Source organism: Bombus pascuorum, chromosome 12 (genome assembly GCF_905332965.1).
Source record: "Bombus pascuorum chromosome 12, iyBomPasc1.1, whole genome shotgun sequence".
Taxonomy (NCBI): domain Eukaryota; kingdom Metazoa; phylum Arthropoda; class Insecta; order Hymenoptera; family Apidae; genus Bombus; species Bombus pascuorum.
Genome location: NC_083499.1, coordinates 4,366,791 through 4,393,337, shown reverse-complemented (window position 1 = coordinate 4,393,337; position 26,547 = coordinate 4,366,791). Strand labels below are relative to the sequence as shown.

Below are 26,547 nucleotides of genomic sequence, written 5' to 3'. Positions count from 1 at the left end.
GACAGTACTTACTCATAGTGGCAGTTAAAAAGATTTTCACAACAAAAGTAAGACTTGTTTGGAAAATAATAAACTGATATAGGCGAGATGCTGACAAACGGGTCAAACGTGATCTCTCACATCTGAAGAATACTAAGCGATTAAAATAAAAAGCAGTCGCAGCGCGCGTAATAATCCGCGCTTGGTGATAGAAGACAGTCACAGCGTTTGGATGCAAATGGGTTAAGAATCGGAATATGATTAATTATAAAGTAATTATTACCGTAATTATTATTATGTAATTAATAATAATATGTAATATTAAAGTAATTATTATGTAATTTATAAGTTGGTTGACTATAGGAGAGAGGTGGTTTGACAGAGACATTGCAAATATTACATCATTATAAACATAAAGACGAAAGATCTGCTCGCAACGATGGTTTCTTTATTTTGTAACGTCATTCATACACGTGCAATCGTTTCCTCGCGTCGTTGTTATTTCACTGATGTTGTAACACTGACGCGCGAGTTTTTTCTGTATTAAAAATAACATTTTTGGTAGCTTGTCCAATCTTTTTGCGGAGTATTATTAGCGACTGGCTTCTTTAACGCTACATCAGAACAAGCTTTTCAAGTTTATTCAAGAATGGTACGTAACACGAGATGCCATATTTGTGGCGAAAGAACACAACAACAGTTTATTAATTTATTATTTATGTTAATCACGATTGTTCACTATTATAAGCTCCTCTGTAGATTTTTCAGTTTTACTATGAATTAATATCAATTTTTTTCGTTAATTTTGTCTGGTTTATGAATTATATTTTACCGTCGATCGATTACTTTTTGTTCTTTAATGTGATAATTATTTCTGCTTTTTAAATACGTACGCAAGTTTCATATAAATTTTGTCGTAATTATTTTGATGTAAAAAGGGACGAAATTCACTTGTTTTAAAAAGCAAAAGATAAGACAGGTAAATTTGTTAGTATCACGTGTAGTTATACCTTACAGCCAGCCTTCTGATTATCATCGATATCATCGATGTTAGAAGCAGAATGATCTTTCGGTTTTTGTTATATCTAGTTCGAAATAGAAATGTCCCGTTTATTCCATCTCTGCCCTATTCACCAATTTGTCCGAATATATAATTATGAACTGAATGTGTCCACAATATGGAACAGTAGTATAGCGAAGAGACTATGGTAGTTTGCAATTGGATGTCAGTTGATTTATGATCGGAGGGAATAATGGAAAGTGACTGTTCGAGCACGTCGAACTCGTCGTTCGAGTTCTTGGACTACGATTCAAGCAAGATTTACATATACGAGAAGGAATTTCGCGACTATGTCGTGTACTTCTCCGCGAATGGCGATTCCCCGACATCCACCTACAAGAGTTTTGAACACAGTTCCTCCTTTGAAAGCACAGGTATCGCTCTTGTACCAAGTTTAACAGATATTTCGATCGATTTTCATGGCTAAACGATCGTGTCTTTTACGGTAAAATAGATTCGAAAGACGCGAAACGAAGCTGTAGACAACGGTAGAAATCGATTACGTGAACAAACGTCTTTGAAACGTTTAACGTTTTAACGTCGTTGGATAACCGGCACAGCCATAACTCGGACAGTTTAACGCTCGAATAAAGTAATCGATTATGAGAGTGTCGTCCAGGCAGATCGTGGATTTACTTCGATATCGACGATTAATCTGTTTGGAAATGTCGAGAAACGTGTATACTTAATTTTGGCTATATTTCGTCTTAACGACAACAAATTAACTTATGGTACAGACACGGTAGTTTGTTACAATATCGTAGATATCTTATTTTCTTTAAGTTTCGATAAATTAAAATTCAATTTCATTAAATAAAATTAAAAAGAAAGAAAATAGTTTAATTGCGGCTTAAGTGGAAGATACAGCGACCAGAAATCCTTTTTTCTAGAGGATACAAAATAATTCTCTTCTCTCTTTTATGGTATAATAACTTGGTCTCTGTAGAGGTTTAAATGCCGTTTGAATGGAAAGAAACGTAGACCACGGAGGCGGCTCATCTTTCAAACTCCGAACAAAAAATACTAAGATAATTCCCGTTATTTTTATTACGCTCGTGTAAGCGAACATTTATCTTTTTTATTAGCGGCGTGTAACGGAGACGTCGCGCTTAGTGATTAATTTAATTGCAACTTGCGTTTAAACCTGCATTCTCGCCAGGTAACTTCCGTCATTTGCATTTGTGGCGAGAATCGCGCATAAAGAGATCGTAAGTTTTTATATTCTTTGTATCCACGAGGAATTGCCGCGAGACCACTATCGTTTTATTCCATCGACAATAACATTTCGAAAATCGTACCAAGTACAATAAAATTCTCTCTTATTCTTAGATATATATAATATACATGAAAACATATTCAGCTGTGAAACTAAATAAAGAGACAATTTTATTAACACGATATTGTTTCACTGTAAAGAAATGTTACTCATTACGCTGCTCCTCCTTTGTAGTTTCCAATTTGCAGAAAATAAATTCCTCGGAATCGAACGGTCGAGTTAAATTCTTGCTGAGTCAAAGAAAATTAGTAAGCAGCATGTTAATAACTTGAACAAAGATGAAATCAGCATGTTAATAATACACGACGAGTTAACGCACGTACTCCGTGGCTGTAGAAAGTCGACCGACCAGGTTCCAAAGCAAAATAATGAAAGGATTTCCACGGTTCTAAATAAAAGGACAAATTATAACGAGTCATTGAAGAAACGCGCGCCGTCACGACCGATGTCTTTTCAAATATTTCTTTAATAAAGTATAATCGCTCAAGTGCCTGGCTATGGGATTGCGTTTCAGTGACCTTTTACCAAAAGGTGCACCGTTTCTCATGAAGAGAAGCTAACCCTAATAATAATGTCTGCAATAATACCAAAGTATCATGTTCGATCGACTGAAAATGCAATTCTATGAATGTAACAATTCTTCGTGTCTGTATCGGTAACGTGAGAATTTTTGTTCCCTTGTCGTTTCCACTAGCGAAGAAACAAATAAACCGCCGAAAGCTATTAAATATTTTAGTAGAATTTTAATATTTTAAATATTTTTTTAATATTTTAGTAGATTCATAGACACGTAATCTTTTTCTTTTTTATCCCAAAACGTTTCGCTGCGAAGACGCAAACTATTTAAAATTTTCTTACTCGACTATTTCGTAAATATCGCTGGACGACCACTAAGATATCTATTTACCGTGTTTCCAAACGATACATTGAATTTTTAAACAAACGCAAAGTTGTTCGAATATTGAAATACCAGAAATGGTAGAATTTAACACTAGAAGTACCGATAGTTAACACGGAGCTATTTCTACCAAAACCAGTTAAAATGACTAGTCTTTAAAAAATACGTAATAATAGAATATTTTTATATTTATTGATTCATTACTTTCTTACAGAAGCAATTCCATATTATGTGGTATTACTAATCCATCTGGGATCTCTAAACGAGGGTTGACACATTTATAAAATTGCAGAGCCAGTCATTTTGACTGCTGTGGTATTTCCAGTGTTAGCATCTAACGATCTAGCGATCGATCCGGAATTTTCTTGATAACTGATATCATCATATTGAATGATACACAGTAAAAATTTTAAAAACGTGTGGCAAGTTATACAAAACGAGGAAACTGGTTAATTGGGGTTCGATAAACAGATTACAGGACCCTTTTACACTTTGAGATATACCAGTCATGTTGACTGGTATTGGTATAAGTAGCCTTGATACAAAATTATTTTGAGTTTGAAAGATAAAAAACAAAATAAAATTCGTTATATTATTCTTTTAGTTGTCATTGCGAAAGTCATTACATTATTGCGGAACAAAAATATAACATGAAATAGGAATTTTAAAATAAAATTATAAAACCAGTCAGTTTGACTGGTGTGGTAGCTCTAGTGAATATTTCTGAATATTTCTATCGATCTTCGTTTAATTCAGAAACGAAGTGAAGAAGTAAGAGCAGCGAGATGGAAAATGTCTTTGTGTGCATAGTTGGATATTTACACGGGCAGCGATCATTTTCCTCGCGACACGCGGTTATCTTTTCGATTTCCTTCTTCAAAAAAAATTGCCACACGCAGCTGATTGAAATCGATATGATTGCGCTACGACATCCCCATAAATTGCCACTTTATCGCGAATGTTACAATGGGAACGCGCTTCATTAATTTTTTCGGATAAAGCCTGACATCCCTTGATTCCTACATACGCTGCAACAATCTAAATTAACAACGATCAAACGTATTTGCCTGATTATTCCCCGAATATAATAACCGTTCGCTTATCATCGCGCGCCCGCGTCGCTTGTTTGCCGTCACAAAGCTCTGCCATACGGCGAATTAGAAAATTAAGTCGGTATTGTTCCTTGAATCGCTCGTCCTCAGCCGCGTCTACGTAGCTAGAACGTTTCCTCGAGTTTCCGACACGATGGATACGTGACTGGAAGTTTGACGATGTCGGAGATTTCAACGCTTGTATAGAATGCTCGCACAGGCGTGCCATAATGCCATAATACGGTTGATTTCGTGCATCTTAGGTTTGCCACTAGACCGTGAATTTTTATACGTTCATTTGTTTCACCATATATTATTCTTGCGAGAACTATGAATTTCTATAAATGTCCGCAGTCTGTCCATGAGCGAATGAATAATTGTTTCAATTTACTTCATTTTCAATATTCACTATCTTGCGTATTTTAGGAATTCGTTACTATCTGCTGAAACTTTGGAATTATCATAAACGTCTCTACTATGACATAGTAAGAATTGCTTGCAATTAAATGGGGAAAAATTGTGATTAATCATAGTTCTCTGTTCTAGTCGGACATTGATTGTGTTCTCTTTTCTTACATTCTGTATCTTCTGATTTTTACATCGACGTATACCTTCAAAAAGATCAGAAATCAATCGTGAATTGAGAATTAAGTGGAATTAGAAAATTGGTAGAAAACAGAAATTCGACTTTGGAGTGGCTCGTGATATAAAGTTGTAAAATATCATGGGCGTCTCCTGAGCAAGCACTATGTCTTCTCAAATGATTAATTAATTCCAAGCAATTTCTATTTTAGCCTCGAGCCTAGCGTAATAAAATTTTCCCTCTGAATTATAATTTACGATCGAATGATTTTTATTGCAGCCTGACTAACGTGACAACCGAGCTTAATTTGAAATGATACTCACGATTCTCGATCTGTCTTTTTCAGATACAGACAGCGAAAGCGAGGATGGCTCGTCGACAAGGTTAAACTTCAACATCATCCCCTACACTGTGAGTAATTCGTTCCTCTATGCAAGACGAATGGAAACGATTGAAAGTCAAGGAAAAGCAACGTAACCTCTGCTCGAGAATGCATAAATATCTGTTATCGATCGAATCTGCCACGATGCATTTGATTCATGCGCGAAGTTCTGATCGCTCGATCCATTCCATACGCGTTATTTACACACTGCATTGAATTCGCATAAATCACATGCTCCAAATTTTAAGCATTATCTTATATCTATTCTCTTTGCTCGAAGATTAATTGTCTAAAACTGTGTTCGTGAAAATCGCATCTTTTGTTCAGGAACATCTAATTTTACCTATTGTTTCGTTTATTTTCTTTATGTAAAAAGTGTGTCTTCTGTAATCATTTTGATAAGAGTTAGATCTTTATGCAGAAATTAAGATTATATTTCTCAGTCATTCGAGCAGACGTTGTCAAATATACTTTTCCATGACATCTCAAGCGGTTCTTTGAAATATTAGAATGTTTTGTCGTGCGAAAAAGTTATCAGAGATAAGTTGGCCTAAATTTCCAAGAGTAGATCAACGAAAGTAATCAAACGTACATCAGTCAAATTTACCCAAAACGTGTTCGATTACAAATAAACTCGTATCGTACAATTCATCATAAATGAAGGAAGACGAATCAGCTTGCTACTTGGATTTCTAATCATAAATTTAAGTAGAGATTCTCGGGTTGATAACAATAAAACCAAGTGACTTTTACAAATCTTTTTTAAAGCAACCACTGATCGTGTGAGATTAGACGTTTTTAGGATGAAAGTAAACAGTCTTGGAGTATGAATTTAATTTTTTTATTTCAATTTTTCTTACTGTTTATTATATATCGTACAAGTCATGTGACCGCCTTTGACGATGTAACCACTGTTGGAGTGCAGTGTAGCATTTGTCACAATCATCAAAATGCAGAAGTTAAGAAATTTTCTTATAATTTACGCTGATAGCGAAACTATTTTTGAAAAAAAAAAAAAAAAAAAAAAAAAAAAAAAAAAAAAAAAAAAAAAAAGATTGGAAAGTTCTAGTGTATTTTAAAGAAAAATTGACCTTTTTCAGCGGATAAGTTGAGTTTATACTGTTTAAACAGATATTATCAGTAAATAATCAAATAAAAATTTCATCTTCAATTCTTGGAGAAATTTCGAACAAAGCGAACGATCTTTTCTATCAGAAATTGATTTATCGGTTTCTCAATTATCGCCAGTTTAAAAAGTTAATAAACGACGAGCAAAGTTGAAATTAAAAAAGTTACATTTGTACTTCAAGATCATGATTCATGATGCATATGAAAAAGATCTAGCCCCACATAACTAGTAGTTAGTCAAAAAAATTCATAGAAATCTGTTGCTCTTATTGTTGTTGCACAAGAATCTACTTTTAATTCTTCAAGCGTCTACAATAAGATATTTTTACTTAATTATGAACACGGTTCATAGATCAAAGCGCAGAAGAATGATTGGCCAACACATTTGATGAAATTCACGTGCCTCAACGAGTCGTCGAGCATGATTCATCGTCACATAGTTTATCAGCAAATATCAGGAAATTCTCGTTCATCTTCAATTATCAAACCGTTACAGCTCGCGTATGTTCTTTTCTTATCTTTCTACCGAATGAAATATTGTCTATATATTTATTTAGACAAGAAATTTATTGCGCGTGAAACACTTCCTAATGTTTAATCGTTCGCTGTTGTCATTTCCACGTTCTTCGTTGTTCGTGTGATCGATGATTTTAGATTATCTAACTATGTAGCGCCACTATCATCGTAATCTTCAAACTTGTATATTTTATTTGATATAAAAATTTATCGAATCTAGAAATACTGTTAGAAAACTTGATCGAGTGGCGAACAGATGTTTAGAAGATAAATATTCGAAGAACTTTTATTAACACTTACGTAACATATTGTATGCATAGTTTTCAACATTGAGGGAAGAGAAATATGGACAGGAAAAAGGTAACAGAAGCCTTCTGTGTTATGATAATTTTCCTCGAATTTGTTTACATTCTTGCGATAAATCTATTTGTCTATCTACATTTCGATAAAAGTCTATTTAACCTGAGAAGGTTCACTACGATAGTAACAGTCAAATGTGTTTCATTATTCGTATCAAATTACGTTTATCAAATCAAATCATGTTTTATTATCCATTTTCAACGATCCTGTAAATATAATAATTTGCAAAGTTGAAAGAAAGGACACAAACTTCAAAAAATACCAAAGCTTCTGCTACTACCTATAGTCACTACCTATAGTGGTCTCTTCTTCAAACTTATATTTTTTACATTTAAGAGTTCTATCATTAAAAAATAAAAAATCGAAGAAACGCCCAATATGACAACAAACGAGTCTTCGATAAGTGATGAGTCGATAATACGATTAAATCGCTTTTCACGAATAATAATAATACGCTCTTCGAGATTGCAAGCCATGGAAGACTACGGAGAGATAATTTCGAAAGCTCGTAGAATAAATTTACTTGTGATTTCGTTGGCCGAGGTTTTTGGCGCGAATATAGCGTTTATTGGTAACGCAAGGTTGGCTCGGTGAAACGAGCATGAGGTAGGTTGAACGAAACGCAGGTCGGTGTGTACGCACGCTAAATTACTCAAGCACTTGGACTCTGGTTGCATAATGACACGCTTATGCTTTCTTGAGCGTGCACATACGCCTTTCGCAAATCGACGCTCACTTTCTCGACGAACACGCGCGTTGCTGGTAATCGATACGACATTTCACGGGGGCAGGGGAGGGAGAGATAACGTGGTAATCACCACGATTCTTATGAAAGCGATTCTGACGAAAGAATCCAGTATTAGATCAGACGTGTCAATAAATAATGCACCTTGGATCCTCTTCGGTATCCATGGTCGAATTTAAAATTGACATTAAGTCGTATTTAATCTTAGTACCTTCGACTTTGATATTACTAGAGTAGCTTGGTCCTTATGACAACAGCATTGCTTATTGCAGACAGATGATCCACTTTTGACTAACTTTTTCTGACCTCGATTGTATCGTACATGTGAAATTAAATCGCACTTAATCGCGATATCTTGATTTTTATTTTTTAATAGACGGCGATTTTTTATTATTTTGTAATAACTTTCAATTTATTTTGAAACGATCACGCTACATATCGTATATGGTTCACTTATTTGCATTTGTACCGCTTTCTTGTTTCGGTAGATTGTGTCTTAGAAACGTACAGAGTACTCTCTATGACTGCACGGTATAAATATTTGGTTACATTCAGTGATTAGGATCTCAGGAATTAGTTGAACGATTCCTTTACGTAATTACACATCTGTTCGCAATTTTAACGCGGACTAGTGATAAAATTGAAATTTATTCCGTACACGTATGCCAATCGTGTCTCGTAAAATTCAAATTCATGGAGATTGGTGAAAGAGCAAACTTTCATTCTCCGGAACGTTCGGACATACGCGCTAGCATATTCGCAAATGGAGAGGCATGATTGCTTCTCGGTATAGTTTCCCTTCTAATTTCCTTTCCTTGGCGATTATCTTATATACAGGATGCACGGTGTCGCTCTATATAGATCTCCATAATCTCTTCAAGGAAAAAGCGATCCGGATTTCTTCGAATCTATCAACGATTCGCGTCGCTGCTCGTGTAATACCTTTCTCGAGATTATCTTGCTCACGATCGTCGCGCATTATATTCTCTGAAAAGAGAAACCAACGCCAAACGATAGCAACATCGCCCCGTAGCCCTTGGAAAATCTGATCTCGCTGCTCGATTCGCGACCATTCGAAAGCAAAATGTGCGCGATTCTTCGAAGCAACGATTTACCTAACCCGTTAACAGCCGAGGGAAATGCTTCAACTACCTTAGGTTTCATAAAATCGAGAAGTTCATGTGGAAGATGCACAATGACGAAAAGGTATCGAGCAAATTCTTGAAATTTTCATTCATAGTAACAATGTTGAAGATGCTGTATCCGACGATATGAATCGATTGAAAGAACGCTGCAAATTAAACACCGCGTTAAGGGAGCATTGACTCTTAGTGGATTAGAATTATAACATCGAGTTAGGTTCCAGGAGTTTCGAGACTTTCTAAACTTCGAAGCTTCGGATCCTATCGCTAGATCGGAAAATCCGAATCGTTGGTCGATTCACGACTACTCGACTGCAACATACGATGCTTTGAGATAGCAATTTAATATCGACAGACATACTCTGCATATAACGAGCACGTAAGTGGTTACATAAACACGTAGGCAACAGAGAGATCGAGTGACTCGAACCGTTATAGAAAGTTCTCATGAGCTCTCTCGCGTTCGATCCGCCGGTCTCTCCATTATCCCTGGCAACGGTACTGAAACGACCATGATTGCCCTATAATCCGTGCATCCTGGTGTAATCGTCGTTGCTCCGTACCGATTAGAGCTCTGGCTTATGTCGTACGTTTCCCGTGCCCTTCACATCGCTCATCGATTAATGTCTGTAATACGGCTGGACCTCTTATCTGTCGTCGATGCACTCCCACGACCGAAATACAGTCGATGTGGATGGTATTCGATGGGTATTGAACGAAATACAAGGGGAGTCGACGTGAACCTAAAGAGATTCGGATATTTTGGCTGCTGTTCTAAGGATACTTGAGGATTACAGTGATACAAAAGTCGAAGTTGTTATTCTTAATCTTTAGGAATCTTGGAGATTTTTCAAATTTTCACAGCTTCGAATATCTAGGTAGAAAATTACTCGAGTTTGTTATTGTAGATTGGCCTATCTAGTACGTCGTTACTCTTTCCTCTTTATTTATTCCTGTTATATTCCGATATTGACTACTACTTTCCTTTATTCTGTATTTAATTCCAATGGTTTTGTAAATAAGGATAAAGATGGCACTTTTTAAGAATTATTTTGTTAATCGAGAAAGAAATCGCGACATTGTCCGTGTTTAATAATAAGGACACGAACTGAAACAGAAATGTCATAACACGAAACTTGCGGTTAATACACGGATACCTGATGGATTTTCATTTTTGTCGAAAACCAAGCCTTAACACGTTCGTCGCCACGTCGCACGTATCTATGCGACGGGTATACTTCCGTGGGGACCCCGTCGCCAAAGCATGGTGACGCTCTTCTTGTTCGAGTTAATTAAATATACAATATTATATATAGGACATACAACATAAAAATATTAAAAACACATTATACCATACCTTTTATTAATTTATATTCTGGATAATATATTACATTATTCTATATCGCATGGTATTCGTTAAAACATTCCAAACACACTTGGGGTGATTTTGGACACTTCGAACGATAGTTATAGACTCCGTCATCACTACTCTCCTCACTTCCTGACTCACGCTACTGAATTCACGCTGTTTACTGAACATTTGAGGATGAAAAAATCACTGATACACGTCTCACAAGTATGCTCCTCGATTAAATGAAAGATCTGAGATATCTGCCATGAAATCCCTCGGAATACTCCAACTGGAAAGCTTATCGCTTTCTCCATTTCAGAAATAAATAATCTTTTCTTTACAATGAATCGAAGGCGATAAACAATGAATCGAAGGTGATAAACGATGAATTCCTGCTTGTCGCTCTATTTACATTCTGCGTACCGGCGGTTGGATTTGGGCGCCGCAGGAAACTTAGCCGAATCACGCTGAACGATGAACGTATTAAACGAAGAAACGTTGTTCTTTCTTTCTCGTCTTACTCGTCGGTCAATGATGTAGAATCATCATTCGATCGTTCGTACCGTGATTTCACACGTGTGTAGTCTGTCCAAAAAAAATAACCGATCTTTTTAAAGGTAACAAGACAAACGCATTGATTTGAAGAAAATGTTTTATTTTATTCAATACGCATTCCTCCTGCGGCGATACAATGATTTTTCCGCGACTAACTAATGCGTCATATAATCGTTGCACGTCCTTTTGTGGAATTCTTGTCACTTTCAGGATGCTTGTTACAGCCTTCCGCATGTCTCCAATGTTATCGTAACGTTTCCCCTTAGTTGTTATTTGAGGCCGCGAAGATGAACAATAATTGCACGGTACTAAATCTGGCGAACTGGTGGGTGGAGCAATATTCTAATTTGTTTTTTTCTTTTCTCAAGAGAAGAAGTTACAGCCGCCGCACGATTGATACATTATCATGCAACGGAACCAGATTTTTCGAACGAACTCAGCTCTGACATTGATTGCTATAACGAAGGATTTATTTCCTCAAAAGTTTCATATCGATGTCACTGATTTTTCTTAGGCTTAAGAAGTTCGATTATTTTTGCAACAGATCGTGTTGATACACAAATGAGTTAAGAATTACTATATAAATTACTATAGCGTCGTAAAGAGCGTTGCGAAGATACCAAAGATTGAACAAATTAATTAATCAACGAAGAAGTTGGTATAATTTTTCAATTAAATTTGACACAAAGCAAAACACGAGTGCCATATCAAAAACAAGATTCGCAAATTCGGTCAGAGAATAATTTAATTTTTCAACTTGGAAAAATTCCATTGTCCGCGATAAACCGAAAGATATAACGAACTTCTATCCACGTTGGTAAATGGCAAATTTACTCGTCCATCGAGGAACATCGACAAATTCTCTGCTCCTCCTCGCAGTTTCGTCGAGCGTAAACGACTCCTTCGAGACTTCTCTGCCACTTGACAGACTTTTTAAATGAAACCTGGTGCTTTTGCCCCTCGTCCAACCATATCGTTCTTCGTACTTTATTACATGGCTCGATTTTTGCACGCTCGATGCTCGCCCCCTATCCTGGACCGCTGAAAAGCAACGTTCCGCGAGTTCTCGCCGAGTCATCGTCTCTCTCCGCTTTTAGTCGACCGCGAGTCACTCGTTAGCTCGGTTGAGTTTTACTGCGTAGAGAAAGGGGGTGAAAAAAAGTCCCGATGACATCGTTTGCGACGAAAGACGGATCGTCTTTTTGAGGCGAGTCACTTCAAAAGCTGCCTTTTCAGCCACGATTTCACAGTCCGAGTAGCTTCAAACGAGCAGCTCTCTTTAAATCGCGCTTAAAATGCTCCTTTGTGGATAACGAATCGCTCGATCGTATTGCAGTTGATGGCGGTCGTTGAAAGTATTACGAGAAAATTAGTGTACATTACTGTTCGTAAGTATCTAGGTACTTGGTGCGACTCGATCGAAGGACTCATATTTTTACTATCTTCTTCACACTCGAAGGCTTTCGGAAGTTGCGAAGTCGCCAGCAGCACTGTGCCCGGCAATTGCAGATTCTGAAAAATCCAAAAGTGCCGCCAGAAGCCTCGAAGGCTTCCGATTCTAAGGATCTAAAAATGTTAAAGAAGATTCTAAAAATTTCTTTTAATTCGTGTCAGCCGTTTTTCACCTCTAACCGCTTCATCTCGGTGCCCTCGAGTAATCAAAGCACACGCACATCTAAACCGATCCAAGGCAGCGACTTCTGCAAAACCAGCCTTCCTTAAACATCTGCACACGTTCCAGTAAGCAGTCTGAATGCCGGACATGTTCGCGCTAAACGTTCTCCATACGTCTTTCCTTCTTCCCCACTTTCCCAATTAATTTAATCGTCTCTCGTCGCTTAGACACATAAATATCAGGACGCTTCTAAATTATTGCTAAAGATATTGGGTTGTTGCAAAACTTCGTAGCTGCGAAGAAAAATTGGATTTCCTTCTAAGAAAATTTCGAAGAAAATTTGACTTCATTCCGTCGTTCGCCGTCGCGTTTCTAACGCTCGTAACTCATACTGCAGTAAATGAATAATTCCAAGTTTCTGGAATAAATCGCTTAAAAAGATGTTGAATTCCTTACGTCACATGAATTATTCAGAGAACTTGCTCGGCTTTCTTTTTGCGAAACTCCGACACTCTATAAAGATGGAAAAAACACCATCTCGATACAATGGATCAAGGATTACGTGGCCTGATGCAAGAACCTAATGAAACGGAACAAAAGCGGTCATCCAGTTCGTCCGATTAATTAATCAATCGATGGTGATGGAAGTTGCCGACAGGCAAAGCCCTGTCTTGTCGGCGACGGATAATTGCATTCCACTCTCGCCTCGTTACCTGTAACATCTTATCGTCGGATAATAGCCTCCAAAGATACGGAAGCTGATACAGAAGATAAGGACGATGACTGTGGTAAGATGGGACGAACAGAGAGGATGCATCAGGATGCGAGGCTTCGAGGCCAGGCAAAGTTATTATCGGATACGTAAACCGCGAAAATGCGGCGTACGACCCTGAATAAGAAGCTGATAGGATGGCGGAAGGGCGCGGGACGAAGGTAACTCGGCTACAAAAGGAAAGAAAAGAGGGAAGAATCGGGACAACGGGTGCTTTCTTAGCCGATCTTTTGTGAATGGGACAGCTCTCCCTCTCGACGCCAAGCATCTATCAGAGGTGCTCATTTCATCTTTTATCGAAGGCTACAATCTGTTAAATTTATGATCAGCAGGCTATAAATAATTGTTTTACAACCGCTAAACGGTATTATTTATTGTTAGGTTGGCACTGAATCTACTTATTTAATTTTATAATTTCCCAGTTCAATTTGTGTTTTGTATAATATCTGTTGACAACGCAACTCCTGCAGATATAGTGACAGATAACCCGCCGCTATTTAGCCTTAGCATAATTTTTGACTCATTCAGCGGCACAAAGGATCTCGGCCGGGTGTTTAAGCGAATGTTTGGAAAGTCGACGTTTGGACAGTCGATGATCGATGACTGTTTAGAGATGGTTATATTGCCGAAAAATGGAGACTTTGTCTAAAGGATCTGGCCACGAAGTGCCATAAGCAAACTATGAGGAACTGCGTGGTAGTGATAAGCATCGATACACGTAATATTGGAAACAGAATATTGATATTATCTGTATTGTTACTTGCAATTAACCCTTGGACTGTAAACGTTTTCACAGTACTCTCAAACTGTAGACGTAGATCTTTCATTTGATACGTTTTCGAATAGGCAATACATGTGAAAGAGATCACAGAAAATTCATATAACATCCCCAAACATTGTAAATCAAGGTTATCGTGAAACTTTTCCCAGCCAACCTTTTTCAGCCAGAGATTACTCCCATGGGAGAAACTCAACCTGGTTGAAATAGCCCGGACATGAAATACCCACCTTTACGGTTTGAGGTTTAAATTAGAAATATACCCGAAGTATAGCCGAAATAAAATCCAAAAATGAAAATAAATCACGTATATAAATTTGATATTATAAATATTATACAATAAACATAATATGGAATATTAAGATTTAATTAATAAGAAAGTAGAATATTATACTCAAAATGCCAGTCTTCGATAGACAGTGAACCTGAAAATATTCTCTCCAAATGTTCTTCGTTTAAGCGATTTCTTGCTTCATTTAAAACATTGTTCGTTTCGAAGAATAGCCGTTCAGACGAAACAGGTATTGCGCTTATTGCAAAATACTTTTTAGTTAGTTTTCTCAGAAGCGGATTATTGGATTGAGTCGAAAATTTAATTGAGCAATTTCGGCAATATGCATTAAATGTCGATACTGGAATATATTGTCGCATTAAATATATAAATTGAATTGAAAAGTACCGATATTTCGAATATAGTTATAAAACTTTACTCGTAACATCTATACGTCGGTGCAAATTGAATTAAAAATGAATACAGTCGATGTACATATCAATAATTGAAACGTAATCGATTGTTTTTCAATTTTTCGTGGCATTGTTGAGTTATAGGGGAGCGCAATAATTTGGGGTAGATGCGAGTCTGACGTGGTACGAATCTTCCTGAATAAAAGAACGAGTGAAACTCTAAACGAGGAAGTAGATATTAAATTTTTCTTTCCATTCTCTTAAAGTTTGCGGAAATTTTTTCGATGGGAACCACTGAAGCTCAAGACGCAGAAACTGAAACAATGCCGAGTTGCTCTCTTACTCCGACGTTTTACGAAACATCATCCTTTTTCTTCTCCTGGTCCGCGTTCTTTCTTCTCCTTCGGCTTAAAAGCTTCACCACCCCGCCCGTGTCTTTTTTTGTCTTTTTCGGTCGATCTTTCAACTTGAAGCCGCACTAGCAACAACTCCTTCTCTTGGCTGATCTTTCTCGGACGACTCATGACTTTATAACTACGAATTCTTCTCCCTCTCGATTAATCTTCTGGACTGAAATAATCCTAAAAATCGTGAAAACGTGGTGGATGTGGTTTCTGTAAATAAGAAATTCGTAATTACTAAATTGTAAGTTATGCAATCGTATCGATCACATAACGCATCAAATATTTTGCTAGGATCCCCTAATCTCTCTATAAACCTCTATAATAGGATTATTCTCTATAAATCGATGAATCGCGTTCGTTTGGGAATTTCAAATGCGATTTTAAAGAGAAGAAAGAGTTTCGCTGTTATAGAAAAAATACTTGTACGTACGAATTTACTGAAACCTACGAAGAAAATTCTAAAATTGAAAACTCTTTCGTAACAAATAAGCTGTAAATAGTGTAACACAGTATCAACAGATACTCATAGCCAAGGCAATTTATATTCATCTTCATACAAAAACCATATTTCAAGTCGGAATTCCATAAAAGAATTTAGACCCATCGAGGAATATCGTCAAACGCAGAAGTAGATCGAGTCACGTTATAGTCAGACGTTTCGTCTGTTCTTGATTGGAACGCGTGCTCGTCTAAATTCTACTGCTCTGTAGGTCGTGTCGCGTCATGATCAGGCGTAGCATGCTAAATTCAGTGAACCACCGTGGTAACACGACGATACATCACCGTAAACTTATAATTAAACCAGATACAATCTAAAGCGAGGTTCGTTGATTGAACATTCATTCAACTAGGATATGCATTGTTACGAAATGTCGAACTATCGTTAGACAGGCTGCGTTTAAAGGTCATTGGACACAGATTTGCATAAAAGCCATAATATGCTGGCGAATGGACCGTTCTCGAGCCCCTCTTTCAAGAAATTCAATTTTCTGTTACCCGATATCTCCTTGCACACAGTTTCTGCCGGATTATGCAAATAGCATAATAGTTCTTACGGCCATAGCGTGAATATATTTACGACTGTCATGCAACGGGAAATATGATCGAGAAGCTTCAATGAGATGGATGAAAAGAATTATTTTAACGAACACTGCAACGATATCATTATAAGTTTTCTCTTCCCTTTTTTTTTTTTTTTTTTTTTGGTTTCGATGAGCGTACTTTTTTAAAATACTTTTTAATCTTTAATCTTCTCCGAGGATTCTCGTAATTTTTCTTGTATAAGCGATATCGGTACTATAAACGGGACAAATAAACGGAATAAATTTTAATAAATTATTACTTAACCAGATGGGTAGATACGTTTAGTTATGTTAATATTATATGTACTCATTTTACAAGAATATAAGAAGAAATAACGTATTTCACCATTTTACAACATTTTAAGAATTAAAATTACTTTTAGAAATAAATAATTGTTTCACTTTAATCGACGCAGAAGGAATATCGTGTTTTTGCTGATCGTTTTATGGTCAACAAAGAGGCCGACGGAATTAAATTGAAATGAAAGCGTAAATTCAATTTTCCGCTCGTTCGTTTTGCTTTGCAACGGGCAGAGAGAACAACCGGATGAAACGAAACGTTTAAACGACGTCGAAGCACCGAGAACAGGTAACGTTTCACAGAACGTTGCACTATAACGTCGCAGGGAACCTTGCAAGATGATACCAGTGCTACCGTACAGACGCTGCAGTGAACCGCTACGGGACATTTTAGTATTATGTTTCAGGAACTTCCTCGCACATTACGTTATACGTTTCTGGACGTGTTACGACATTAAACATTGCATAAACGTCGGCTCTGTAAAATTCCGCGAGGCATTTTTCGACACATCGCGAAATGACATTCTTATCTTCGTTGGATTCCTTTAATTTCATTTTACAACCTTTACAACAACGTCATCTGCATCGTCACGCGACATTATTGGCGAGAAAATCTTTTCACTATTTTCTTCTTTTGGTCTTTCGTGAGAAATGGTGCTCAGCTTATTTAGAAATTAATTTATTATACTTGCACATGATAATATTCATTCATAATAATGTACGTCTTAGTTGTTTAAATTACACTTAAATGAAATTTATTTAACTTTATTTCATTTAAGTGTAATTTAAAGTTATGTGTTAACATCTTCCACGAGATTAATGATGGATAAGTAGAGCTATGTGATATTTCTGTAGAAATGGAGCCGTTACCCGCGAACGATTCGATGGAGTATGATCATCAGACGTTTGCAAATTGAGGCGCTAGATACGGCTTATGACGTTGCATCGGCATCGGTCCGTGAAATTGCGTTTCACCGATATTCGCCCGGTTCTAAACCGGTCTACCACCAGCTGGCACGTCAACGACGCGTCCAGACATACGATCGTCATCGATGCATGCCTCTTTCTCACGATCGATGATCCCTGATTGGCTTCCCGGCCAACCCGCATCGATTCAGCGAACCACACTACCTATTATACGCACGCAACCGTGGCCAGTGATTTGCATTTAGGGTTGGTTACCCTACCACTGGATAGAGGGTGTGAAAGTTGGCTTGAAATAAAAGAGAATGACACTTCGGGAACAGTTTGAATGTTCTACATGACTAACTTTTCTATCAATTGTTTTGATAAAGAAGAGAGAAATTTTATATCTTTCACGATGTTGTAAATACTTCGATTTCTTTAAATTTCACAACATTATACAATCTAAGTGGAAGAGATAAAATTGAAATGAATATTCGGTGAATATTCTTGAAATTCGTTTTTATAGCCAGCATGTTAAACGAATGAATTCGCTACGCTTATTGAGCTAATCAATGATTTACGACACGACTTATCAATGGTAATAAGTCCTGATGCGAGTGTAACCTTTTAGACGAAATATACCTTATCCTTGTAATAGTACAATGCACACTTTCTCTGTACATAATCTAGTTTTATCTTTCATCAACGATGCAAGACATCGAACAATGTAGTTTAAAAACCCCGCTCGTAATTAATCTCGTCGTGGACAATAAGGCACATTTGTTGTTCTCTTCTTATCGGATTTGTCTTTCTATTATGCCAGACTAATCGCGTAATTTGTGACTGTTTTCTTTGCCGCAGGTGGGTGACAGGGACACGCTGACGTCCGTGGCCGCGAGATTCGATACAACGCCATCCGAGCTGAGCAAATTTAATAGGCTCGGAAGTACTTTCATTTATCCCGGCCAGCAACTGTGGATACCGGTGGAAGGAGAAGGTCAAACAAAAGGCGGAACTACCGACGCACCTAGTCCGGATCCTTGCCACGATCACGAGTCCCAGGATGACCTACCTCCAGAAGAAAAAGGCAATTTATTTATTAACTTACTTATCTTGTTCAGTATTTTTTGTTTTAATTTTTTACATATTCACAGTGGTTACGGAAAGCAAATATAGCTATATTATATAAGAAATTTAGCATCGTATTTACTATAGCATTTACTAAAAGTGATTAATCAGGTCCAGGTATAGGATACCATGAAGACGAAACAGAACCTGATAAAAAAGCGCTTCAGTTGAAAATAAATCAATGCTTCTTGTAGTTACTGTAAAATTTAAATACGAATGATGAAAATGTAAGTTAAAATGTGTAAGTTAAAATTTCAGGAATTTAAATTTAGTCACGTATTTCAATTTCTGAAAATTACATACAGCTATGATTCTCAATCCTGCATATTTTTTATTTAACTAACTTTAACTAGCTTTAGTTAATCGAGATGATTCTATATTTACTTCCTAATTAGATATTACAGCACTGACGACAACTTGACCAATGTTGCGTGAGATTTGAAGGTTTAATGTTAATATATTGCTACGCAATCTCTTTTGCAATTGTGATTTCCACGTGCACGTTTATCTTTGATTGCTCTTTTAATTGATACAATCTTTAAAATGTTAATAACAAATATGTTCTTAAGAATCATAAAGATATTAGCGATAGGGAGATACAATAAATGTATTACAGTATTCGAAATTGGAGTAGAACGATCGAGACCAGTAGAGAATATAAGCTTTAATTAAACAAAACTGATCTCGAAATAAGAATTTCATTCTACTGGAAATTCGAGTGTCAGGCTATTTCCTATACTTCTATTTCAGGATGTTATCTCAATTTCTATCTTATGATGCATTCGGATATTTGACGTTGTATTTTCTTCGAACTGTATCACATGTTGCTCGTATAATATGTAACTAGGTGAAGGTGATACGAAAAAGTACCATATGAATAGAAAAATTCACCACGTGACTTGTGGAATTCATTAACGTTCCATTACATATGATCTAACACCAGCAAAATGTTTCAGTACGTCGCTTACATACGAAGCGCATATTCGAAGACGTTAATATGACGAGTCAGGCGTCAGGTCTTATCTATCCAGTGTGTGCAATAGATCCGTATTAATATTCTACGCGACACTTTGTACGTACAATGTACAGTCAGATATAGCAGAGACCCAATTCATTTTGATATTTGGCCAGGTGACTCAATCCGTCTTACCCGAACGCCACAAGGTTCCGTATTCCATTATTCATAGAAACACGTTAGCGCCAATTTTCCTTTCGATTTATCGAATTTTTCTTTCTCGTCATTCGCTGCACGATTCAGCGTTTTGATACGAGTACGTTTGTTATGAGAATCATTGCACCTGCAATATGCAATAGCTCGCAAAATTATGCGGACCAGGGATTAAAAATAGCACGATAATTTTGTAAATTTTCACGAAAAAGTTGCAGAAAAGTTTGTTCAGTCAGTGGCCACTGAAAACCATACAAATAACGTACATCCGCAATATAGGTATACATGTACTCGTATACTACTTATTTATCTACATACAGTACTGTATCTTCTTGCCAGCCTCCTGCTTTTTATTCTCTAACCGCCGTGTATCCTCGCCCATCATTTTTCACAATTTTCTGGCCATACTGCCTGTTTTGCTAACTGGTTACAGACCTGCTGATGTCTTAACCTCTTCTGGAATTTTCAAATTCATAGTGTTAGTATACATGTTAGATATTATCTCCTTTATGATTTCACCATCTTTTGCCAAATAACATGATTGAATCGTTTTAGTTTCTAGAATTTACCTCAAAATGTAAAATTTCATTGGCTTTATTATCAATACTAAATCATTATACTTCCATTGGCTATAAATCATAGGTGAAATTATAATCGTGTTTAATAGGTTGCCGGCTTCTATTGCAAAATACATACGTAGTAATAGAAGACTAAAAATAGCATGCGTGACGAAATTATGCGAACAATAAAATACATCGGTTGTGTTTATCGAAATTAACTTCTAAGGAAAATTGACCATACAAAATATCGAATATATTAAAGATGTTTTTAAGACGTCACAATTCGCGGTGAGAAAAGAACATAAGTTAACCATTCGATGGCGCCACTTTACACAGTCCTGTCAAGTATATGATCGTAAAATCCAATGAATCGACGATTGGATATGAAGTCAGAAAAACAAAGTATGTATGTACTTAAAAGAAAAGAATCATAGATAGATTCATCGTGGTGTAGTTTTACGTAGTCGAATGTATGTAAGAAGAAAATTTGTATGGTGAATCGATATTGAGAAAAAACTGTGTTTCTTGTTATCTCAGTCTGTTTCCCGCGCATTCTACGTTTCTCTTTCTTGATAAACGTTTTAGTCAATAGCCATGATTCAACCTAGTGAAATTTTTTATTGTATTTTTTGCGATTTAGTATTTTCTTTTTTGTTAGATTGTTTAAGGACGTATATATAATTATACGTAACTCATTAACTAGTGCTAGTTTATTCATTTCCATATGCTTATTCGCAAATAATTGATTTCAATGTTTTGAATGATTTGATATGAAATAAAACAATTGTGGTATATTTATTGGTATATTTACAAAGATTTTGTAAACTTTCGTAATTTAATATCTTTTTTTCTATGTTTTTTACTTTTGTCATTCAACGTATGTATACATATAGTACGACGTCAGCTGATCCGGCGTCACGATGTAAATACGATGTCACGAAAGAATATGGCGTATACAACTTTCATATGTCGTTATGGTAGATATCAAACATAACCTATCAGGTGTTGAAAAAAAAACAATGAACGTTACTCTAAACATAGAAAATATGTTGTTGTCATGCTATTATTTGTTCTTCGTAATAGGTCAAATACTATTACCTAAAGGTTATATCACGTGAAACAAGATTTAAATTTCTCATAATTAAATACTATGAAATAACTGTTACATTCCTTTATAGTATCGAAGTGGTACCAGACCACTTAATTTCTTTTTTTTTTCTCAATATGGGTAAGCTTTATTTAGCTATAAGAAATGTTATATATTTAATAAAATAATTGAATGCTTAACATTATACTTTTCTTTCTAGAACTTTTAGACAACTTGAGGCCAGTGTCACCGAAACTAAGCCATGAAAGAGTGAAAACACCTCTTAGTGTTACCAATACAGTGATAGAAGAGGAGGAACAGCCATTTAAAGAAAGATTTTTGAAAATTAATGTTCGTCACATTACAGATGGTCAGGTAAGATTTATGATTCAATTTACATTTAACATAAAGCTTCTTACATTCTTTAATGACTTCATGTTGTTACTAAACTGTTGTTTTGTATTTACAGGGTGTTGTTGGTGGAGTGTTACTAGTTACGCCAAATGCAGTCATGTTTGATCCCAATGTCTCTGATCCTCTTGTAATTGAACATGGAGCTGAATCTTACGGTGTTATTGCACCAATGGAATTTGTAGTAAATGCTGCAATTTATTATGATATTGCACATATGCGAGTTGGACACACAGAATCTGGAAACTTAGATAAAAAGCCGGAAATTTATTATATGAAGAAACCTTCACCAATTGAAAATATTAAGTGTCAGTCACCAGAAAAGGAGGAAAATTTTCCGGAATTAACGGCGGATGATGCTGAGAATGTATGCAGCTGTGCAGAGAGAGATGGAGATGCTTTTCCAAAGGCCTTTGAGAGAGATCTCGTTACTCCTACTAATCTTCAAAATGTACATAGTTTTAAATATGAAACACTAACTACATTTCTGTAATGTGATAATTATCAGATAATAAACTGAATCTTTTTCTATTTGATTCATAGGAAGAAGATACAACGACAACCAAAGAAAAAGAGAAGGAGAAAGAGAAAGAGAAGGAGACTAAAGCTGTGAGCGGTGGTGGTCAAGGAAGTAGAACATTAGAGGAGCGTAGACGTTCTATGCTTGACCATCACTGGCCAGTTCCTAGCAAAGATCAATATCCATGGCCCATCGAGGATGAACAACAAGATTCTTTAAATTCTGACAAAGTAAATTAATTAAACTCGTTATTACTAAAGCTCAGTATACTATTCTTAATCGAAGTTCAAAATGTAACAAATGTTGATATTTACAGGTGGACTCTGCAAAGTCGAAGGTGATTCCCGAAGGCGAAGAAGGATCTCTAGTCAAACTGTCATGCCACGACTCTGGTATTGACATACGTGACCCTAATCCCTCTTTCCCAGTAGTTCAACCTAACCCCACAAAGAAAGTTTATTCAGACGCAGATATTGTCTTATCTTCAGATTGGGTCCCTCCTATTACTATTGCTCCGACGAACGTTACAACTGATTCGCTAGATAGTGGTCCTGCCATTAACGGCAGGAAGAAGGCGAGTTCTGTATCTTTTAGCTTAGACAGTAATAATACGGAGGAACCTGAGAAAGATGAGGAACACAAAGACGACGATAAACAAGAGACTCGTAGGAATAAGGTAATATTATAATTTATATCTTTATTATCTTTTTGATGCAATCTGTATCTTATTTTAATACTTACCGTAATTTATTTCAGATGTTAAAACGATTATCATATCCTTTGTCATGGATGGAAGGGTTAACTGGCGAAAAGGAAGATGAAAGTAAATCTGGAACTGATAAAGTTTCGAGTCTTCCTAATAGCGCGGATTCTCATCATTCATCAGTTTTCAGCAAAGTTTTCTCAAGGTGATAATACTTAGCCCTGCTAAGTTTATAAAATTTTTATAAGAATTTTTTTGTAACTTATATGGTACAATAATTTTTATAAATTAATATAATACGCTTTTATATTTTACTTTACTATTCGTGTATGTTAGGAATGAGTAATTCAATGAAAAAGAAATTTGCATACTTTCTATATACAGGAAAGGTTCTCAATGTTCCGGCCTCCTTATATGGTGTAACATTTATTTTTCATGTGGTTGCTTTCTGCTGAAATCTTTTAGAACTTAAAGTAACATTTATAGCATATCTGAGGCTATTCATAACGAAACAGAATCACATATATGATGACGCACAAGCTTGGTTAAACTTCTATCTCGAAAAACAAATTTTGCTATGAATACCCTCATTTATTATAATATAGAATATTAATTAGAAACTTGCGCGTAGATGCAAGCGGCTTATTGCATTTGCGAAACGCGCTTTGGGATAATCCTTTTTTCGAATTTCTGAACGGAGTAAACTAATCAATGGAATGGGCACGTGTAACATTTCCAACTCACAATCAGTCCAGACGTTGTCTTCGATAACCTTATACCATCATAGTCCGTTTTTTCAATTTTGTTCTTCCTTTTTTTCTATTTTATTTTTTATGAAGTGCTATCAATAAATTTATCGCTGAAGGCGTATACCTATCAATGGTAAAAAATACATTCACCCAAGAGATTTCACTCACGAAATAAGAACTTATCCTGGAATGACCTTTAGCGATTAATTCTATTTAGTTTTTACGTAAGTAAAGAAGAAAGTTGTGGCTCAAAAGGATTTTAAGGATATTGGCTATTTTTTTCACTATTTTGAAACCAGTATGACCAATCAGACTGTGATGGTAAATCTGTGTTAAACATAAAGCTTAACTATGGTTTCCAATGTGACTAACAAAGAATATGTAATGGTGGTGGATATAAGCTCGCCGATCAACCTGGTGAGTGACTTTAGCTCGGGCCTGTTTGCTAAAACTCCCAGCGAAGAGAGCGGTGGGGGCGGTAGAGCCGGAGGAACACCTCCGCTTACCGCCTCCTCTCTCTCCCAGGACACCAGCAACCCTCAGATTTCACCTGGTCCAGGAGGGCTTATGGGGTGAGTTTGGGCCCGGTCATGAACCAGCAACTTATAATGTATCCACGTTAAAATCCACTTTCTCCTTATAATTTATCTTTCATATCTGCCCACTGTTGTTCCGCTCTCTTTCGCTCTCTCTCTCTCTCTTTTTCTCTTTCTCTCTCTCTCCCCTCTCTCTTGCTCTATCTTCTTCTTACTCTTTTTATCTCTGATTGGACTGTTGAATTTTATATTAATTTCATTGAACGTTTATCTTCTTAGATGTCTAGTTTGTTGTTCCTTGTTGTTTTCCTATAATTAAGTACGTGAGATTCACGCGCAAGATCATTTCTTACCAGTTTTTTGAGCGACCAACGATTATTGTTTCGTAGGACGTGAAATTAATTCAAATTTCTCGTAAGTTCCACTTATTCGAGCTTCACACGTATGACACTTTATACTTTGTTGTCTTTCATCTATCCTGTCTTTCAGTTGAGTTTTTAATTTTCTGTTAAGCATTTCTCGAGATTGAGAAAGATCAGCATCTTTTATTCTCTTGCTTTCAGGTAAACGTGCCCCACCATCTTTTCAGAAACTACACCAAATAAAAAAAAAAAATATATATATATATATACCGCTTTACAAGTACCGCTTACAGACAACACACGGTTCACCGATCAGTCGAACACAGCGTTTTTTAGTATCCCCGAGCAGCCATCCGACTTTATTTCGCCGTACATACATGCTGGATACAATTTTAACATTTATCTTGAATGTCATCGTCTCCCCATGATTTAATCGCTATTTATCATGTTGCAATATGTATATTACTCAGTGTACACTGCTTCGAAATTGCAGGGAACACGAAACAGAGAATCTCGTGTGCTCGTGATTTTGAAACGCAATCTCACAGATGTTTAATGAGTCACTAGTAATTTTATGGTTTCCTTTCAGACGGTCTTCCGTGGGCACATTCATCAGACAGCAACCGTTGACATCGTCAGGTAGCAGCAGCGTGGACAGTAACCGAAGTAACAAAACCTTGGCCACGGCACCTCGATTGGACTATCGTAGCATGGTCTCTGTTGAAGATATGCCCGAACTGTTCGTCAGTTTCGACAGTAAGTGTCCTGGAACTCGATCAGTTTCTTCATGGAACACGATTTATTTCAATCTATACATATATACATATATATATATATCTCTTTTCGGAATGATTAACTCGATGATTGTAAGATATACTGTGGCAGACTCCGCTCACGCAAAGTATCTTTTTCAGTCCTTTATTGGGTGTTTCGTTTTGTTGGTCGACTGTTTTAAAGAAATGATTATTTCTGTTATAGAATAGCTATTTTTTGATCGTGTTATTTGTTAGGTAGTTTGCGCGCAAGAGACTACGTCAACAAAGAAACACCCTTTCAAGGGATCAATAACTCTATAATTAACTACACATAGCCGCGAATACATGAAAAAACAAAAACGGCGAATAAATGATGGCAAACGGGATTACATTCCACGCACTGCACTCGCTCGTATGTATAGACGGCTTCTTAAACGATGTTATTTTGCTAGTGCATTTATTATCCTTTTCTTCGAATTTTTAAGCGCCTTTGGATTCGATTTCGACTACATGTATATCTCTCTCTTCGCACCAAACTCTTATCGCCAATACAGACTAAAGGAAAGGATCATGATTATATCTAACCAAATGCGCTTACGTTACATTATTACAAGTTTAACGTAGTTTCAATATTATTCTGTATGGTTTTCAAATTTTACTCGTTTGTCATTACCAGTTTTTACATCTTGTATTCGGTGTGTCATTACCCGTGAATGTTGTTCCACGAATCTGTGCCACCGTTTTGAAGAAACAATATCGAATTGATATCGTTCCAAGTATTTTAAATACCTGACACAGATTCGAGGAACACCGATTCTACCATGATCGTACGGGTTTGGACTCTGTCACTGTCTTTTTTACTTTTTGGTCACAGAGTTTAGACTCGAGTCCCCTCATTCTTAACCTCGTTATCGTTAATTTTAAACGAGGAACATTATTATGTCTTCAGGATTTTGAAACC

At 36.4% G+C, this 26,547-nt stretch overlaps 1 protein-coding gene across 14 annotated transcripts in view; it reads left to right on the top strand.

Moving 5' to 3' along the window:
- The window catches only part of LOC132912501 (TLD domain-containing protein 2), a 299,067-nt gene that overhangs the window by 227,033 nt on the left and 45,487 nt on the right, over positions 1–26,547 (top strand). For 11 of the 14 annotated variants that reach the window (XM_060969971.1, XM_060969970.1, XM_060969966.1 and 8 more), the window contains 9 exons: positions 5,234–5,298; positions 18,469–18,694; positions 21,771–21,925; positions 22,020–22,412; positions 22,505–22,711; positions 22,798–23,157; positions 23,238–23,389; positions 24,335–24,505; positions 25,421–25,587. In XM_060969971.1, coding sequence (XP_060825954.1) covers positions 5,234–5,298; positions 18,469–18,694; positions 21,771–21,925; positions 22,020–22,412; positions 22,505–22,711; positions 22,798–23,157; positions 23,238–23,389; positions 24,335–24,505; positions 25,421–25,587 — 1,896 coding nt within the window. The remainder of the gene's footprint in view (positions 1–5,233; positions 5,299–18,468; positions 18,695–21,770; positions 21,926–22,019; positions 22,413–22,504; positions 22,712–22,797; positions 23,158–23,237; positions 23,390–24,334; positions 24,506–25,420; positions 25,588–26,547) is intronic. The other 3 variants (XM_060969962.1, XM_060969963.1, XM_060969961.1) reach the window with 2 other exon arrangements.